This window comes from Monopterus albus, unplaced genomic scaffold (genome assembly GCF_001952655.1).
Source record: "Monopterus albus unplaced genomic scaffold, M_albus_1.0 scaffold188.1, whole genome shotgun sequence".
NCBI classification, from domain to species: domain Eukaryota; kingdom Metazoa; phylum Chordata; class Actinopteri; order Synbranchiformes; family Synbranchidae; genus Monopterus; species Monopterus albus.
Window position 1 is genome coordinate 766,964 of NW_018128068.1, and position 15,901 is coordinate 782,864.

Below are 15,901 nucleotides of genomic sequence, written 5' to 3' on the forward strand. Positions count from 1 at the left end.
TACTTTCATTCACTCTAAAGGACAAATAGAGAGTGATTTGTGAGATAGTCTGCCGAAGTGTCCTTGAGCCAAGATACCTTTGGAAAATCAACTGAGTATCACTAGAAATGCTATTAGCCATTCATACATAGACAGCAATCTATGCGTTCCCACTGCTGTCAACCCAGTGAGGTAACAGCGCTCTGGGGGACAGGAAAATCTGTTCCTGTCATACTTTGATAGAAAACCAGAGAGACTTTCTTGCTGCACACACATACGATACAGTGTGTAAGGCTGCACAGGAGCATGAAAGAATATTGTGTTTTCTGTGCTATGTGGGTATGAGTACAAATTCTAAATTTTGTAATTTAGACTAATAGAAGAAAACCTTAGACTCAGGAAAGCTGAAGGGCAGTAGTGTACTTGAAGCTGCAAGGATCCGGGCAGGCAGAGGACTGTACAAACTGTGAATTGAGAGGAACTGCGGAAATAAGGGGATATTTATTCTGTCAATTACAGTACAAGTTACAGGGGTAGACTTTCAAAGTTATGAACATGGAGATGCCATTAATAATTAAATGGAACTAAACAAGAAAGGTAAATCAAATAGGCAAAAAGCCTGATAGAAATTCTGACCAGAGCTGCCAGATTGGTATGCACCAAAGTTGCGACTATTATTTTCAACGTTGATTTTTCTTCCCCAATAATCAATTAATAGTCCATTAGAAAATAGTGGAAAAAAATATTACAGCAAAATGACATCAGAAAGGGTGGAGACACAGTCAAACAGTACAGAGCGAGGAGACAGAATGTCCATGTAACTAACTGTAACTGTAACTGCTACACCCCTCTCACATACACCCACACATGCGCCATAGGAAAAAAAAAAAACAGAAGAAACTGAATTTTATCCTTTGAACAGGGTGGGGTGTTTGGGAGAATTATTAAAGGGTAAGACAGAGATCTGAACATATTAAGCAAAAAAAGCGAGTGAAATTTAAATCTCTCAGACAAAGGAGGCTTAAACCTCATTGAGAGTCAGTGTGTGGCCCCTCAGAGTGACTCAGGGTGACTCATTGTAGCTGGCACTGCCTCCTCCTTATTCACATACTTTTTAATAAACCTTGTGGCCTTGTGTATGTTATGTGTCCCCCATGCCCAGTTCTGCCACATTTCACATTTTAACAGACAATGCATAAGCTCTGCTAAACTGTGCTGTAATAGCACTCGTGATCTTCTTGTGAATCAGCTCATGACAAGATTTTGAAATGCCGTCTGAGCTGCTGAGCCTTCCCACGAACATTACTTAGAAGACAGATGCTAGCAAACTTAGCCAGGTGTGTGTGTATGCGTGTGTGATCCTTAACCACCCACTCAAGAGATTAGTGTAAGGGTGGTTGGATGATTCATCAGTCAATGGCTTTGGAGGCTAGGGAGGAACAACATGGCCAAGCAGCCAGTTATCCACATGGTCTGTGTGTGTGTGTGTGTGTCATTCCACCTGTCCCTCACTGCAACTCATGCTCAGATCTCAAGATGTCTACTCATGCAAACATTGTAATTACAGTTTCAGGTCTGTACCTGGATGGTTAGTCAAATGAGACGCAGGTAAATCTTGTGTTTCAGAAGATGGTGTGTGTTTGTCCGCATCTGTGTACATGTATGTAGTGTGCTCGAGGTGGGGGTGGGGAGGCTCACGGCAGCCTGTATCTCGACAGCAATGGCAGACGGCTGGGCTTGGAACACGACCCCGGCACAGTGTCGGGCTGTTAGGCAATGCCTATGATGCTTAATGAGCCATGAGCGATTGCTATAATCTTGCCACAAATAATTCATGAGGAGCCCTGTAGAGGAGCTCTGGAGCTAAAAGGGAAGGGGGAAGAGGGAGGCACCAAGAAGTGGACTACAGCCTGAATGGAGTGAGGGTGGGACACAAGGGGGAAGAAGACAGAGAGCAAGAGATGCATCTGAAAAATGTGTCTGGAATAGCCAGGAAATCCTCTATTACCTATAGCGCTGACAAGTCTGTGTGTGGATTTGCTTGTGTGCTTATTTTTAGGGGGTGTTGTGTTACTACATTAGAAAAGGCACAGTGGGAGTGTTAACAGTGTGCATCACAATTGCAGGATGTGTGTGAGATGGTGGGGAAGGCATGCGCTATGTGTGTGTCGAAAACGTGATGGAGTGAGTTCAGATTTTCCTGACAGCTGTGAAACCCAGAGCGTTTAACTGTTTTTTATGCTGAAACCTAGGGAATCTGAACTAACAAACTGTTATCAGAGTGGGAAGTGGCACATGTGAAAGTGTAGTGAGAACTCTCATTTACTTTTATGTGCTTGAATATAAGCACATAAGTGTTATCAGTGTAAAATGAATGACAAGCTACAACTGAGGAAGAGCTTGCTGCTAATATTCAGTCACTGATGATGAAATATCTGACTACGCTACACACATTTATTGTTTTTAGTTAAATGTGTCAGCAACTATTAGATCAGATAAATTAAAATTAGGTAGAGTGTGCATTTCAATAGCCTTTCATCTAGTGCCAATGTCAGGTCAAAAGATTTCATTTCTCCCAATACCTGAAAAAACTAAAAACATTCCCATCGGCCTTAGCTGAATGTCATTGTGTTTAGTGCTAAAAATGTGTATATTAGCATGCCAAAACATGCAAATAAGATGGTGTGCATGGTGTATATCACACCAGCTAAACATCAGCATGTTTGCATTGTCGATGTAAGCATGTTAATTTGAGCACACAGAGCTCCACAGAGCTGCAAGCATGGCTATAGTGAGACAGTTCCAGAGGCCATGAAAATCACTGTTTCTGAAGAAGGCATTACAGACCAGTGAGACATATCAGTGTAACACATAGACTAATGGAAATTGGGGGATGAAGACAAAGGGCCCTTGTAGGTTTCTGTGGCATGTCATTAGTGAAAGAGAGAGGTGGACTTGTTCCATCTGACATTTACCAGTCTGACTGGAAATGTCATGGAATGCCAGCCTTTATCTCTGGATATAGCAGTGGCTCTTGCAGCCCAGAGCTATTGATCCCAAAAACCGTTTGTCCATTTTGCTCCCTTTGTTGTTCCCCCGTGCACTGTCCCATGAAAGTGCCCCATCCCTGTAGCGTGAAATTTCCTTGCCCAGTCAGACCTCCCTCTGTTTTTGATTACTCCATGCATTAGCAGCTTGTAACAGTGCTAAGGAAAGAACAGATCCTCATGGGGCAATCAGTTGTGCTTTTCATGTAAAGGATGGATAATAACTGTATATCCTCTACATTCCATGACAAAACACCTGAATTACGGTTGCAAGTGAGCAAATGTAAGCACTATGTTGGCACTGTAAATTCTAAAATGTACCTTCATCAATAGATAGCTTTTCATATATCCACACTGATATTGTAGTTCCAGTTGTTGTGTGCAGAAGTTTTGTTTCCACTGTCTCTCTGGCTGTCATATCCGATTAGCTAACTGACTGATGGACTGACAGGACCATGTAGAAGTTAACCCGCGTTGTCTGAAAAAGAAGAGGCAAAAGGAAATAACTGTTTAGTGATCACAAGAACGCGTGTGTGGTTGTTCGTCTATGTGTTAGCCCTGCGATGGATTGGCGACCTGTGCTGGGTGTACCCCACCTTCGCCCGATTGCCGGCCGGGATTGGCTCCGGCCCCCCCGTGACCCCGTTCAGGGACTAAGCGGTAGGAAATGAATGAATGAATGAATGAATGATCACAAAAAAAGCGATTCCCTATTTTGTATTCCCAGCATACAATAAAAAATAAAAACAAAATAAAAAAAACGACTAATGCAGAAAATCATTATGCTGAATACCACTCAGAAGCATTTTCTGGTTGTGTCTGTTATGCTGCAGTAAATTTATGTCTCACTTTTAGGAACCGAATTTAGATCCATGGCCTCTCAATTTGTTCTTGGGAGTGCAACTGTCTAGTCTATTTCTGTCCTCGCTACACTATTGTCCTCGGTTGACTGCCTTCACATCAAGTGCTGGATTTATTTGGCCACTGCCAGCTCAGGCAGATAGACCCTGCAGCTACCACCCAGTATGCAATGACTGAAGTAACAGTTAAGATAACTATAAACCACTATAATTATCATACTGGTTTGAGTCATTGTTTTCTCTACAGCTTGCCAGACTGCTGGTTTCCTTCTTTTTGTTGTCTTGATTTCCTTTCATCTGATGGATTGATGTTTTTACCCGAGCGAGTGTGTGGTGTAACGTCCAAAGCTTCGATCCACTAAATGTTTTCCTTGTCATTGTTTTCCTGTCTTCTTCTGCACATTGTCGGCTCCAGCTGCAGCACTGCGTTTCAAAACAAATCCATACCCAAAGAAGATAATGATCTTAATTAGCTATATCACACCCCTCAGCATATTACACTTTGCTCAGCAGTGACTTTCTGTGCCTTGTCTTTAAGTAAAATAAAAAAATAAAAAAAACAGAGTGGTAGAGCTTAGACTGCAACAGGAGCTTGATTCAATTAGTTATTACCTCTCGGCTGCATTGCCTACCATCTCCCTGGCTTCACCATTATGAATTCCTAACAGTTATCAAAATAGCTGCAGCAGCTGACAGTATGGATTAGAGGTGCACTTAACGAGAATGATTATTGTCCTGATTACTTTATGCATCCTATGACAAGTTCGATAACCACACCTTTGAAAGCCATAGAGGCGATTAAAAATGTTTTTAATCAGGTCAAGCCAGTGATGTTTATCCTGTTGCTGCTTTACACAAGTCAGTCACAATGTGTAGTAAATCTCCTAATATTTGTATCAGAATCAGAAACAATCAGCTTTATTGGCCAGGTGTGTTGGACACACGAGGAATTTTACTCTAGTACATCGGCTCTCAATGTGCATGTACATACAGTATCCCCATGCAAGGGGCAAGTAAACAGTAAACCAACATAAGGCTGTGTAGTATAACAAAATAAGTATGTGGTGGAAGCTATTGTTTTCATTACTTGAGGGCTTTGGAGTGGCAGTAAAATGAGGGGCAAAAGACAAAGTGGGGTTTTCTGAAAGTTTTCCTTAGTTACACTTATGTTTGGTTCCTTTCTTTATTCATTCTGTCCTGTCACTGTTTTACAATCACAGTCCACACATTTTTGCCAGATCCTCTAAGTGCAGCTAAGCAGCAAGTGGTGAGGTTTTTTTTTTAATATTTAGATGTAATTTTTTTTTCTTCCACTCTCGTTTTTTTCTCTCACACTCTGACTTAAACTGGCGTTATTTTTAAAAATTATTATTTGTGTTCACTAAAGTCTGAAAACCCCCTTTAACTTATTCAGGACCCATTGATAAGCTCCTTATGGATATATTTCTGTGTAGTAAAAATGCAGTTAAGCATGCCCTCTAGTGTTGTCGAATCTCAATCAATGTGCAGGTGAACTGTGACTTTATGCTGTGAATGTCTTTAGGTTGCATATCATCACTCTCTTTTGTGTTGATACAGTAAAATATTTATCATTGTGTGCATAGTAAAATACACCAGAGTGATGGGATTGTCTGACTTTCTGCCCTTTCTCTCTCCACAGGTACATCCGAACCATGTACCTCGGCATACAAATTCACCGGCAGAAGGAGAATCAGCGGCGATTTTACTGGGCTATGATGTACGAGTATGCCGATGTCAACATGCTGCGACTGCTAGAGACCTTCTTAGAAAGCGCCCCTCAGCTGGTGCTGCAGCTCTGCATCATGATCCAGAGCAACAAGGCTGAGTGGCTTCAGTGTAAGGGGCTCCCTAAAACTCTAAGCAACACCAGAGTCTTGTTTGTCTGTTTAAGACATTTCTCTTCTCTTCTTCTGTGGTTATTACATGATGTTGAGATGATTATTTTATACATGACAGTTTTTTGCAATGGTGGAAGAAGTACTCATATTGTTTACATAGGTAAAAGCAGCAATACCACAGTGTAAAAATACTCTGTTAACATCCAGCATTCAAAATGTTAACTACAAAAGTACTGTATTATCAGCAAAACATACTTAAAGTACCAAAAGTAAAAGTAATCATTATGCAGAATGGCACATTTCACATTCATGTATAGTATATCAGTGGATTATTGATGCATTATTGTGTTTATAACTTTAATGTTGCAGGTGGTAGAGAAGCAGCTAATGTTAAGTAACTAATTTGAAGTACCATACATACTGCCGGGTAGCTTGTAAATGTCCTACTGAGGATCTATAAAATCTTATGTTTATACTTAAATTTGTTATTAATCTGATTCTGAACAGTAACTTGTAAATAAAAGTAGTGCACTAAAAAGTACAGTATTTCTCTCTGAACTGCAGTGAAGTAGCAGAAAATGAAAATACTCAAGTACAGATAGCTCAAAATTATATTTAAGTAGGCTATAGTACTAAAGTAAATGTACTTACTTTCTACCTCTGTTTTTTTGTGAAGTTCACATATTTATAGCGATATTCACAGGTTACAGGATTCTCCCTCTTTGTATCCAGTTTCCAACATTCATCACTCTTGTTATTGAAACCTCTTTTACAATTCCACTTTCCTCATGCAACAGCTCCCCGAGGAAGGCAATTTAATCATACCAAGTGATACCCTTCTCTGTCGGGGTGTCTACAGAAATGCCATCAATACATTTACTGAGAGGCACCATGCTGCTGCTCTGCAGATAGTCCTCTATTATTTTTTATGCAGCAGGTTACTGGTCTGACATATCTGCTGTCTCCGCTATTATACATATCTTAAGAAAACTGAACTGGTACACTAAATGGAGACTGTGTTGACGGAATGACCTATGATGAGTTTGGTAATAATATGCCTTTCAAAAATGTGATGGATTGCTTTAGCTGAAATAAAGCCTACTGTATGCAGTGAGTGGAATGGCAACCAAAGTCAAGAGAATGCTTTATACTTAAATTGAAACTGGATTTTTCATTCAGTCTTTCATGTTTTCAGAACCATCTAGCAGTATCTCATTCTTGCCATTCTTAGTCTTTCCCTGCTTTTACTCTTTCTCTGTCTATATTCCCAGGTGTTTCTGCCATGACCTCCCTCTTGTCCCTGGCCTGGGTGCTAGCCTCTTACCACAAACTCCTGCGTGATTCACGTGACGACAAGAAAAGCATGAGTTACCGAGGTGCCCTGGTGCATCTCTTCTGGCGCCTTTTTACCATCTCCTCACGGGTGCTCTCCTTTGCCCTATTTGCCTCTGTTTTCCACATCTACTTTGGCATTTTTGTGGTGCTCCATTGGTGTGCCATGGCTTTCTGGGTCATCCATGGCGGCACCGACTTCTGCATGTCCAAGTGGGAGGAGGTACTGTTCAACATGGTGGTGGGTGTGGTCTATGTTTTCTGCTGGTTCAGTGTACGTGAGGGCCGGACGCGGTACAGAATGGTGGCTTATTACACAGTAGTACTGTTAGAGAATGCCATCCTCAGCTCACTTTGGTATGCGTACCGCGACCCAGCCACCACTGACGCCTATGCTTCTTTTGCCCTCTGTGGCGTCTTCCTGTGCTTTGCCTCAGGTGTGGCCTGTATGGTTCTCTATTATGGGGTCCTACACCCCATGGGTCCCCGCCTAAGGGTGCTGGCCAGCTCCTGCTGTGCTGAGCTACTGTGGGGCCTTCCATTACCCCCCGAGGCTGAGCCCATGGCTCCCACACCAGGCCCCCGTGGTTCTCAGGCCACCCCCACAAGGGGTCTGGCAGGGGACCATGTGGCATCAGATGAAACAGCCACGGACACCTGCCTTCCAGTTTTTCAGGTGAGGTCCACAGAGCCTGTGGATGCAGCCGGCAGGCCCATCCGGCCTGAAGGTCCCCTCATCAAAATAGACATGCCCAGAAAACGCTACCCAGCCTGGGATGCACACTTTGTGGATCGGCGCCTGCGCAGGACCATAAATGTGCTTCAGTATATTAGCCCTAATGCAGTGGGCATCAGGTATAGGGATGGTCCACTTCTTTACGAACTCCTGCAGTACGAATCCTCCTTCTGAAGGCCTCCTCTCCAATGCACACGCGTTTCCTTTCTTTCATTCTGCTCTTCCACCCCTTCAGATAGGATATCTTTCCGTTTGACACTTGGCTCTCTCCTTGTGTTCTGTCATTCAGTTTTCCTGCAGGAGATGTGTGTTTTGTCAAACAAAAATCTGTCAAGATTTTTGTTTAAACACACAGTCATAATTTATTTTTGAAAGAACATACAGTAAAATTATGAAGCTACAATATTTTATGTGATATATACAGACGTCTCATATAAATTGCTCTATATTGATAGAGCAGGGTTCTGTATGAGTGTGTAGATAACATATGAATGTTTCATTATGAAATGTGTTTAATGCATTATACTGTATTGGTGATTCAACCTGTGAATACTTGTGAAGGGCACATTGTGTGTCCCTGTGACATGGGACTGGTGCAAAGCCTGATGGGAATGATGGAGGAGAGTCTCAGAGCAGGCAGGTCTTTGCACACCCCAACATTTACTGCCATTCTTTATGTAAATCATTGATATGTATAATAGTGTTTACCAAGTCCATAAATTGAAAAGCACTGACATTTCTATTATGATTCCATAAATTGTAGATAGGACACGATCAAAGATGCGTTTCAGAGAAGCAATTCGAAATTGATTTTCCCTCTGTGAGCTTACGTGGCTCAAGTGTGTTCTGAATGTACTATTTTCATCCAAAATCCTAAATCATAATCGCATCATGTATGGAAGAAAAAAAGAAGCACACTGACCTTCAATCAGTTTCACCCACATGTTTAATTTTTAAAGTGCAGACAGCCCCCCAGTGGATGCAAGCTGTAAAAGCACGCCTTACTTTGTCATTGTTGCCTGTAGATGTGACAGCACAAAATATTATGACAACCACTTGAGAAAGAAATAAAAAGAAAACACAATGAAAGGAATGTAGAATGTACTGGAAATGAGCACAAGGTTTTTAAATTACTGGGTAGAAAATCATAGTAAAAACATTCCAAAGACTTCTTTTTTTTAAAAAAGACTGTAGGTGTTTAGTAGAGGGTAGAAGGGTACAAATGTATATTAACATGCACTTTTTCTGAAGCGCAAAGACAGCCTTCAAGGAATCCTCCACCATTCCCTTCTGAATCCTAGAACGTACTCCCTTTTCCAATCTCCCTATTTTGTTTTCTTATCAACAAATGTTATAGGTTGATTAATATATGCTTATTGGGTGCAAAGACTTGTAATAAGTTCTTTAAAAAAAAAAAAAGACAAATCTGAGAAGATATTTCTATGCTATTATACTACTGTATGTATTTGTGTCCACATTTATAGTCACTGACATAACTATATTTTGCCAGAACACACACTTTTTTACAGAACAAAACATGTTGCAGTGTTAAAAGGTAGACTCTTCAACATCAGTGTGCCCTCAAAGATATATAGGTGTACAGGGCAACTGTTCTGGCACCTGCTAGTACAGTTGAAACAAAGCCAAATTGCATCTTACAGTACTGTCTTTCTAATTTTTCTTCCCCTTTGAACCAGTAGAATGAGTCTGTGCAAAATGTGTGCCATCTATAGGCCTGCTGTGCAGCAATTATACACTAATATACCCATCTCCCAGCTGAATCTGCAGGAGCTCTGCACCACAAATACCCACTGGATGACCACTGTATTCACTCATGAAAAAAGAAAGAAAAAAGAAACATGCCTTCTAGGTCGACAAAATTTCCAGAGAGGGCTACTGAACATTTCATGAGAAAAATGAATGCATTTCATAGTCCAGTTTTATCTATTTACTAAATGATTCATCTGAATATATAATGTGTGTTTTTTACATTGTAGTGTTTGGCATAACCTCAGTATGAGGCATTAGTACAAAAGCACCCAACAAGGGATGCCCAAGAGCCCTACACAACACAGAGATTCCTTTTTTCCTGGTTCACTGGCTTTCTGCTGAACTGTGGCCACATGTGCCTACTAACACCGTACTGTAAAAGGCAGATGCCATGTAAGTCCAGGCTAAAGGCAAGAGGGTTTATTTTGCCAGGGTTGGAAAAGAACGTTAAGACAGACTGTGATAAAGGGCCTGACTGGAGTATGGTGTATTGTGTGCTCATGTGAGAGAGATGAGTGCTTACCTCTCAGTTTGTACTGTACCACTAACAGTACGCATTGTTAGAGGATCTAAGCACGCTTGCACGGCAGCGAGTATGTGTGTGTTCAGCCCTTTCCCACAGTTCTGTTCTCTTACTAACTGTTCGGCCCCATCCTTGGTTGCTGCTCCGCCCTCTTCCCCATCTCTATGGTGCTGGGCCTTGGCACACCCTCACATTCTCCAGTAACTGAACAACATGGTTGAGGCTGAACAACTGGAGATCCTGACATGAGAACATGCAATGAGGTACACTGCCATAACCAAGAGCTTCAACATCCAGGGTCTGCTACCCGTCAGCTTGAAAGTGATGTTCAGCCCTGAGTGATTGAGATCTGTTGGGTCAGCTAGAGTGGAGCTAACATCCAACACACCTCATAATATACATGTGTATGCAAACAGCTAATGTATCAATAGCTTGTCACAGTAGCCAGAGTCATTCCTCTCTGTTGTAGTGAATGAATAGCCATGGTGATAGTTAGTCAATTAATAAATAATGAATATTAAGTATTGTCAAACAGCCAATACAGGGGTTCCTCAGGACCAACAAACAAGACCACTGAACCAGCTGACTCAGGGGTGTCTCAATGCAGTTCTCATAATCAGGCATGTCCTCAAGGGTCTCCATTTTTTCCTTAACATACTGCATCCTGGACCACTCCTTGGCTGGGATTGTGCCACTAAATTATGATTTGCTCTTTTTTTTTTTTTTTTTGGGAATGATTATTCATTTTTATTATTGGGGTGGGGGAGGGGGCAGTTTTTTGTGGTAGTTGGCTGCCTGGCGTTCGGTGCATCCTTTCTAAACACTGCTGACCTTTTCCAGACATGGACGCATGTCCAAATCAGGTGCAAATACACTGTGATTCATTTATTTGTGTGTGTGTGTGTGTGTGTGTGTGTGTGTGTGTGTGTGTTTGACAACAGTATTATATAGCATCAAGATTATGTACAACTGGGCTACATTTCACCTAGTGGTGCTTATTGTCGTATAACGCTAAGTATTTATGCTTGCATAACTGTGTCATTAAAATAGTGGTAATGACAGTTAATTAAACTGTTTTAATTAAGTCGACAAGAAGTCTATATGTAAAAGTCTGGATCTTTATGAAACATGCAATATATTTTATGGATTTCTAGAACAATCATCATTTTGCAACATTCTGTATCTAGTGAAAATGATTAGCTAGAAGCTCGTTAAAAAGTTGGTTTTAGTTTTTATATATTTTTCTCATTTTCTTTAACTTACACACGGGTTTCAAGAGCTAAGCTACACGAGCATGTAAGTGGAAGCTGCTTTCTATACTGTCCAGTGTAGCATTCAGGATGCCACACTTTATACCATAAACAAGGTCACAGAGAAATTACCTTCAGAGAATTGTTTCTGTCAGGTTATCTGCCCAATGCTACATCCATCAACAACCACAACACACAGCAAGAGCGTTTGAACAGCAAGCTTGTTCTTCTCAGTCCTTGTTGTGCCTTGTTACTTTGGGTGCTTCAATCCAGCCATGGCAGCCAGGTCCGCAAACAACAATGCCAGTGTCTGTCTGTACCCGTTTCATGTGCCAGCACATTCACTAAGATGACGACACCAAACAATATCCTCCCTGTCTGTTTCCGCAAAACCAGTTCAAGCCAAGTTCTCAATTCTGTCAGCTTACACTTCAGTTGACAAAGCTATTTAGTCTCACAGTTTCATCCAAGCTGTTATGTACAGGACTGCACTGTTACCTTGTTACAATGTTACAACTAAACTTCAGTGTGACAGAACCAAGTGACGGATACTGTGCAAAACCTACTAACTGGTTTTTACAAAGATGTAGGAGAAAAAGTAAGGCAATACTGACCATCATCTGTACTTGAACGTAGGGTTCCTCATCATTATTGCATTTGAATAAGCTGAATCACAACATCTCCAGTTGATTCAGTGAGTTACAATAAGTACAATAAGTAACAAATAAGACTGAGCTCAACAGCATTAATTTTGGACTGTATAGTGGATAATCATGACAGGTGCCAGCCACAGTACTGAACGGTGGTCAATAATTGTTTTGTACTTTTGTCTATGCCTTTACATCTTCTTCTGTCTTACAGTGATGAATGATTTGTAGTGCCAAGACGTAAACTTTCTGTGTAGTTTGTCTCGTGTGAACAATACATCCTCTAGCCAAAACAATAATGCCTGCATTTGGAATAAAATATGGAAGAAGTCAATGATGACAAAATGCGAAAACATCAGTTATGTTGCATTTTCTTACACTGGAATGATAAAACAGGCCCAGCTACTGATTCACTTTTGAAAAACCTCATTTCCTGGTTTTCCTACAGACCTCCCCGCATGCCTTTAGGACTCATTGTGAGGCAACCCTCAACATTTAGCATGTAAGTGCTCTGGGCTGCACAACAAACCCACTGATTTCTGCATTAATGTGTAGCAGCAGGCCATTGTAGTAATGTTAGACTTTGTTTAAGTCTGTACCTTTGTGTCATGACCCTGTTTGAGCATTGGAGCAGTATGTCCATATGATAAAATGGTGCATTTTCTTCTTTTGTTCCTTCTTTGGTTTGTTAATAACCTGGTGCTGAATAAATACATTTAAAAAGGTGCTACCACTGTGGACTACAGATTCTGCTTTTTGGCTGTCTGAGAACATGGCCTTCTGGGTTGACTGAGATAGCCTGCACCCCACAAACTTGCAATCTCAAAATGCTCAAGAGTTAGCACCTCAATCCACACAGTTTACAGCTGAACTCAACTTTCAATGGTGCCATTTTGATTTTCCAATCTGCACAGAAAACAACAACTGCTCTTCTGTTAATTCGTTTACTATAATGGTTTTGACATACAGTTAGTTTTTGTTTTACTATGATTCAGCCTGCACTAGGATTTTTTTTTTCCTTTCTTTTCTCTGAAAGAATGAAACTGGCAGATGATGAAATGCATCTTTTTGGCGCACAGGAGCACAAATGTACTTCTGATACTGGAATTTGGATTAAAAAAAAATATAAATATATATATATATATAGAACGTGATTGCTGTGTTGTAAATTCCTGTCATTTATATGTCCTTAAACTGTGTGTATCTATTTTTGTTGTTATTGTAGAATTGGCTGTAGTATTTTGTTTAAAAATGGATTTGATATTCCAATGAAGCGACTATGGTTGTCATTTTAATTGCTGCTGATTTTTGAGATTGTTATCAAAGATGTTGGGAAATATTGTTTTGTTTCTATTCAAACACTTTCTAGATTGTGTTAGCTTGTTGGTGTATTTCACAAATCTATCAGGATACTCCCTAGTTTATATGATTTATCCGGGGTATTCCAAAAGTTGGCACAATGAGAAAGGAAATTCGCTACAGTCTTAACGAAAGTGTACTCATACAGCATACAGTATGTTGTGACTAAGAACCTCTAAGAAATGATTTCTTTGTTGTTGTTAAATATAAAATGTAAGTAAATTGTCTCATGGAATCCCCGTTCTTTAAAAAAGCTAAACTGATGTCCAGTATTGTACCTACACCCTATTTTTGGGAACAATATGAATATTATTAATAACATATGGTGCTAAAGTTCTTTTTGTATGTTTTGGTTTTTAGATGAAAAGAGAAATATTATGCTGAAAATGTAATGTTAAGCCTTACTGTAGATTCATATATCAGACTGTTCATCCCAGAAGAGAAAAATAAATATAGTATTTGAAAGTGCAATTTATCAGTACTGTATTCACATCCACATCTCACATTTTGACAAATGAAAGTGGCAGCAGTATCTGGCCTGCAAGGGTGTAAAATGTCAGGCTGAAAGGAGGAAATGCAACTGAGTCCTTTACTATTCAGATATTAGCTTGTGATTGGTACACCTTTAATTAAACTCAACTTGTTAAAGCTCTGCACACCCATTTATTCTGATTAGACCTCGGGTGGAGTTGTGTTGGAAATTACTGCATGTCACTAAAGTGATGTACCAAGAGATAGCCACAATGATGAGAAATGGCTAATCAGCCAATGTAAATGAGAACAATGTGGCTGGACCATGGCTGTGCAGGGGCTTATTATACACATGCACTAGATCAAATCATTTTGCTAATCATTTCACTAACCACCATTACCATTACATCTGAAGGAATTTCTGTTGCTCATTTGAAAAATGGCAAAAATATAGCTGTAAAAAGGGGGTTGGGCAGCACAGCTGTACCACCTGTATGAAATGACTATAAACACTTGAGAGATAACAAAACATAGAGATACAAGGACCCTACAGACCTAACCACAAGATTACTCAAATTCATAATTTAAACACTGACCCGTCACATAACAGTTCAGACCCAGTAATATGTCCAACAACAATACTAACCAGCTTTATACACAGGTTTAAGACAGGCATAAATAGGACATCAAAGTTAGATATCTCTGATGGACTTACTGTACGAGCACAGGGCTTACCTTTCTTTTGTTGGCACTTGTTGTGAAGCCAGCCCCTTGAGTGACTGGTCTCTTTTCCACTTCTCTTGCTGTTACTATGTGTGTTTGTCTTTCACCACTTGTGTCATCTGCCACTGTCTCTCTGTTGCTGTCTTGAATATGTCTTCACATTCCTGTCCTCATAAAACAAAGGGAGTAAACAGTAACTATAAACAGCATAACTTAAAGTTGTCTCTTGCTCCCCTCACAAATCTTACATGTGAAACATCTAGCCAGTGGTGGAAGAAGTACCCAGTGGAACAGTGTAAAAATACTCTGTTACAAGAAAAGGTCCTGCATTCAAAATGTTACTTAAGTGAAAGTACAAAAATATTAACGTTAAAACATAAAGTACTAAAAGTAAAAGTACCCAATATGCAGAATGACATATTTAACATATTACTGTATTATAATAAGGGACGCATTATTGTGTACATCACATTTAATGTTGCAGCTGGTAAAGGGGGAGCTAGTTTTAACTACCTTATATGATTTTAATTTGAATTACTGCTGGGTAGCTTGTGAATTTTCCACCAGGGATCAATAAAGTCTTATGATTATACTGTTTTTTTATTAATCTGGTTCTGAAAAGTAACTGAATTTATAAATTTAATGTAGCAGAGTAAAAACATTCAATACTTGTCTCTAAAATGTAATGAAGTCAAAGTACAAGAGAATGAAAATATTCAAATACAAATACCTCAAAATTGTACAGTACTTGAGTAAATGTGCTTAGTTATTTTAACCACTACTGCATTGAGCCCCAGTTTTATGAGCCCCGCTGTACTGCAAGTGTTTTTAGACTATTAGAAAATCTCTTTTCAGGGCAAGATATCTAGACTTATCTTAGCAGGCAAGCACTGATGTAACATTAATAACAGTTGTATTTAGGATAAGTGTGCAAGTTCAAAAGCTATAGCTTGGTAATACACAAACATAAAGCATTTCTAATTAGTTGCTTTATAAGAACTTATCGTTTTTAGAAGTGGTTGAGATTTTGACATTTGACAAATTACACATAAACTTCTAGCAAGAACACATCAAAAACAAACAAAGCATTATAAGTAGCAAAGAAACAAAAGACATTTGCAACTAAGATCAGTCACCTATGCAAAAGTCTTGTCTGCATAATTCACAATTACAGCCACAAATGTAAACTGTATTTATGGCTGTAATTCACTCTTTGTCAGTGAACAAACTGGTTATTTTATTATTACCGTTAACAACCTGAAAGGCTGCCTGTCTGGCCTCTCTAATCACCGCTTGGCAGACTGATTCATGCAAGTCAGTAGCAGATGTTTTGGTTTGAGTAAAG

At 39.9% G+C, this 15,901-nt stretch overlaps 1 protein-coding gene and 1 long non-coding RNA gene across 3 annotated transcripts in view; one reads left to right on the plus strand and one right to left on the minus strand.

The window, feature by feature from the left end:
- Positions 1-8,825, plus strand: part of xkr6b (XK, Kell blood group complex subunit-related family, member 6b) — a 53,397-nt gene extending 44,572 nt beyond the window's left edge. The window contains 2 exon segments of the mRNA XM_020617298.1: positions 5,547-5,743; positions 7,017-8,825. Coding sequence (XP_020472954.1) covers positions 5,547-5,743; positions 7,017-7,987 — 1,168 coding nt within the window. The 3' untranslated portion in view covers positions 7,988-8,825.
- Positions 1-15,868, minus strand: part of LOC109970017 (uncharacterized) — a 38,365-nt gene extending 22,497 nt beyond the window's left edge. Inside the window, exons 1-3 of one of the 2 annotated variants that reach the window (XR_002276352.1) lie at positions 15,804-15,868; positions 14,569-14,720; positions 3,348-3,504 (exon numbers count right to left, since the gene is read on the minus strand). This is a non-coding gene — a long non-coding RNA (uncharacterized LOC109970017). Of the gene's footprint in view, positions 1-1,086; positions 3,505-14,568; positions 14,721-15,803 lie in introns of those variants that run through there. The other variant, XR_002276351.1, reaches the window with a different exon arrangement.
- Positions 15,869-15,901: the final 33 nt, after the last annotated feature.